The 4,581-nt window shown below is 34.5% G+C and overlaps 1 protein-coding gene across 1 annotated transcript in view; it reads right to left on the reverse strand.

The window, feature by feature from the left end:
- Nucleotides 1-4,244, reverse strand: part of LOC109837912 (guanosine nucleotide diphosphate dissociation inhibitor 1) — a 19,425-nt gene extending 15,181 nt beyond the window's left edge. The window contains exons 1-3 of the mRNA XM_020406296.1: nt 4,047-4,244; nt 1,944-2,006; nt 854-937 (exon numbers count right to left, since the gene is read on the reverse strand). Coding sequence (XP_020261885.1) covers nt 854-937; nt 1,944-2,006; nt 4,047-4,133 — 234 coding nt within the window. The 5' untranslated portion in view covers nt 4,134-4,244. The remainder of the gene's footprint in view (nt 1-853; nt 938-1,943; nt 2,007-4,046) is intronic.

Below are 4,581 nucleotides of genomic sequence, written 5' to 3' on the forward strand. Positions count from 1 at the left end.
CTCCCCCCCCCCCCCGGGCAAAAAAAAAAAAAAAAAACCTTTGTCCTTGCAGTTGCATTTAAGATTTTGAAACCCTAACCGAAGATCTCAAGAGAACCCTAACCGGAGCTAAACTTGAGATCTCGGCGATTTTGTTTTCTAGGGTTTATGAGATGTGTTTGATGAGCAAATAAAAACAGAGAAGTCCTTTTACAATATTAAGAAACAGGTTAAACTGGTCATATATGGGTATTTCTGGTCGACCCAATGAAAAAATGGGTAATTTGGTCCACCCATATACGATCTGCACCCATTTATCTAGACACATGTTGTTAATAACGGGTCGGCACGGGTCAGGTCAGGTCCGGGTCAACATTGACACCCCTAAGTAAGTGAAAGAAGAACTTACCGATTCCTCACCCTAGCATGTAGGTTCATTTCTATGAACCAAAGAAAATAGTAACTCTATCTTCATACATTACCCAAAAGAATCAAGCCAACTAAAGCTTAGATAATCAGTGGAAGCACAATAACAGCTTGTACATAAGGAACCATTAATTTTGACTAGGTAAAATTTTGGGCAATCCCATATTATAGATTCATAATGGACCACACAAGTGAACGAATAAAAGGGAATAACACCACATTAAATCCTTTTCCACCACATTCAAAATGAGTAAGATAAAAGAAGCAAAAACCACAAGAAATATGAAGGTGAACAATGTATGGCAACGTGACCTACATTACCATTTATTTACTTATTGCGCGTAAATTATAGTCTAAGAATCTTTTATCTTCCATGATAAAAACTCTTAGAACAGATCAGGACTGCAATAGCTAGTTCTATGATTGATCATAGAGAACAGATAAAAACCTTTGGTATCATGTCAACATTGTAATCTCTGTTGGAACCTAAATGAGCTGGTGGCTTGTCACTCCCCCTAAACCTTTTCCAGAGCTGCAGAAACAAAAAGATTGGTTCTTAGGAAGATAAAATAACTTAAAACATTTAAGTAAATCTTTATCTAGTAATATGACCTAACACAAAGAGAATAAAATTATGGAACAAGCAATATCTGCCAACGTCAATTTTGACCAATTTTGGCAGTAGCTAAGCATTATATTCAAGTGTTGATGCTGCAGGTATGTTTTATGAGCACAATATTATAATAATCTAGGAACATGCATATCTCATCAGAAGGTACTAATTTCTTAAGTGTACACATTCAATGGATTAAATATCGAAAATATCGGATGGCCAAAATCCATATCGGATTGCGAAAATCGGGGATATGCAAAAAATATTTGGGTGTCATATCAGATGATGTTCATATGTAACATAACAGTGTAATATGTAATCAATACATATTTAATGTATTCAAACCATAAGAAATTGCATCATGAATAATGATATACGACATGTAGAGACATTAGATACAGGTAGAGGTATGAGAGAGAGAGAGAGAAGACATGAACAGAGGAGAGAGGAAGACAAAGAGAGAAGTTGAGAGAGAGGAGAGAGGAAGAGAGACAGAGGGGTCTGAGGAGGAGCTGAGAGAGAGGAAAACTGGAGGACAGAAAGAGAGAGTGGAGATAGAGGGGAGCGATTTGTACATGAGATCGCCTAGCGTTTCTGAGCTGGAATGCCAATCGAAGAGGGAGGAGAAATATGGGATTAACTAGGGATTTAAGAAATTTGCGTTTGGGAATTTATTAAGTTTCGGGTCTGGTGGGAGCCGGAACTAAACTCAAACACAATAACCCTTTTCATTTGGATATTAGCCAATATCGACCGATATTTCTCAATGAAATATCGGCCGATATTTCCGATATATCGGAAAAAAGTGGTAAAAACTAGAAAATAATATTTTTTTCATAAATATTGCATCGAAAGGGCATCAAAAACTAATATATCGGCCGATATTTAACACACTGTACACATGTAATTTAAGCTTTGTTCTTGCCTGGACAAGATTGAGGGAAGTTGATTCCCCTCCATAATAGTCATTCCTATCCATATGAAGAACCTGACCAGCATTGGGAAACAAAAAAAAATGTTAACAATAAACATAAGACTTAACTAGTTGAGCAATGAAATTCAAACATATATTTATCATCCCATCATATCTTCTTTGTAAAAAAAATGTAATGTAATGTAATGTAATCCTATATTAGGTATCCATCAGAAAGTACTGAAGTAAATGACAACTACAGAAATTAGATGAACTGCAGGGCCTTTTCTTGATTCAGACAATTGATGTCTCGATGACCAACAAAATGGACAAGTCACCAATCTTGAATATCTTTCAAAGCCACTACAAATTCCGTGATCATGCACTCGTGAAAAAAAAAACCAGGCTTCCCACTGCAATAAGTTTAAATTCTTCCAAGTTCAAGCACCCAGAAAAAAGAGTATAGATAATCTGATAGGAGCTAACTGGCACCTTATCACTAGTCCTGTTTTAAAAAGGGACTACTCAATTTTACTTGATTTCCCATATTACAAGAGGAAGCAAGACATAATGGAAAATAGTCACAACTATTTAAGAATGAAGTCGTAATACAATAGAAATTTGGGCCAAAATTTTGGCTGTTAAGCAAGCCAGGTAGAATATTATAGATAAATTGCACAAACAACCAAATTACAATAGGAAATTTGTCCTTTTTCACCAGAAACAAATAGAGAAAATTTTCATAGGGCATGTGAATGAAACTAATTTAGCAACAAAAATATAAAGGTAGCTGAACAAAAGAAGTTCCTAATACACCAAGTTCATGAGAGAGGTTGCTTATAACTATTCAAAATCTTTATAAGTTTTCCAAATGTTCTATTGCGGCCTGTTTGTTGATGCAGCATATTAGAAAAGCTTAGTAAACTGGTTACTTACAAATCATCTAAAATCTAAATAAGAAGTAAATTCCAGACCCAAAGATCATGACAACAGATTAAGATTCTATAACTATGATAGCACAAGTCATAATGTACTAGGAAACAGAGAGTTTAACTGTACAGATTTTAAGCATCAACCGATAACACAGACTATTAGAATCAAAAGTTCATACAACCTGTTTTTTGGTTAAGTCTAACAAGAAACTATTAATTTTGGAAGAATGGACTATTCAGGAACATTTCATGTAAGATAATGTTAAATTGTTAACAACTACAAGACTGCATCAACTTTTCTTCTTCAGCTATGTTATGAGCCATCTATTCAGTTAACATCCATAAGATATGAAACAAAATTAAATTTTGATGAAGGTGACAGACAGTTCAGTATTGTCAACATGAATAACAAAATAACACTTATTATTGAACATTGCAAATCTGAACATGAAACTTTGAACGCGAAGACCGCATATGTCCTACATAAACAACAGTTTAAGCACAATATTGAATTAAGATACCAAATTTTAACTAGATGGAGGCAGAGAAAATGTAATACTCCAAAACCTTTTCTTTCTCTACTCTTGACCATAGCAAAATCAAGGGGCACAATGCGAACAAAATATACTGGTTTAAAAAAAAAATATTCTCAAGGTTATTATCATTGACTCCGAAAAATCCGTAGCAAATTTTCAAATTTTCAAAGGCCATATAGCTGAGCAAGATATGAAGAGAAATTACAAGAAATCACTCATTAGTATAATAAATATAATAGCTTAGAATCCCAACAACAGAGCAAAGTATCAGCTATCCGAGGGTAAGATGCTTGACATAAACAAAAGCGTAAAACTCGGCAAAGAAACACACACAGTAAAACAATCTAATATCTAAAAGTTAAGATCCAATCTCATAATAGGTAAGACTCATATCCAATCATAGATCAAATTATGAAAGATCTAATTTTTAAACAATTCCAATTTCTTATTAATCAAAGAACTACATCTAAACATCTAATCTAAGATCACGTGTCGATCAACTGAATTCACAAAAAGCTTCACAAATATCATCCTTTGTAGATTATCCACTTAGATCCAGATCGAATTGAAAGAAACCAATAAAACCCAGTTCAAAATTGAAGGAGTTAAATAAAAATCTGACGCAGATGAAAAGGGGGAGACTAGACCTTGAGGCCATCAACAGAGAGAAGGCCACTGAGGATGCACTCTTTGAGGCCAGTTCCAAGCACAATCACATCGTACTCTTCATCCATGGCGATCGTGAGAGAAACAGAGAGGGTTTTCTTTGTGAAGTGAAGAAGACAGCAGAGGATTCTTTATGTCTCTCTCTATTACACAGGGCACAGGGAACGCCGAAAGAAGGGGAGTGCGTAAAAATAATTAGAAGGAGAACAGAGCCTCTGGCTCCGATCACCACGGTGAGAATAGCGGAGCATCTAACGAAATGGGCTGGGCTTTTTCCCGTTTTCTTATTTCATTAGCCCAATCTGCACACGACAGTATAAATAATGAATTTTTTATTTTTATTTATTTTATTTTATTTATTTTTATAAACATGGTAAGAATAATGAATAAGTACTTCTTTTTTAGTTGCAGGTACATCAATTATTTTTCTACAAATTTTTAGAAAATCCTATATACATAGATAGTTGATGCTTAAACAAAAGTCTATACTAATATGTAGAGTTTTCAGTTAAACCT

This window comes from Asparagus officinalis, chromosome 4 (assembly GCF_001876935.1).
Source record: "Asparagus officinalis chromosome 4, Aspof.V1, whole genome shotgun sequence".
Taxonomy (NCBI): Eukaryota; Viridiplantae; Streptophyta; class Magnoliopsida; order Asparagales; family Asparagaceae; genus Asparagus; species Asparagus officinalis.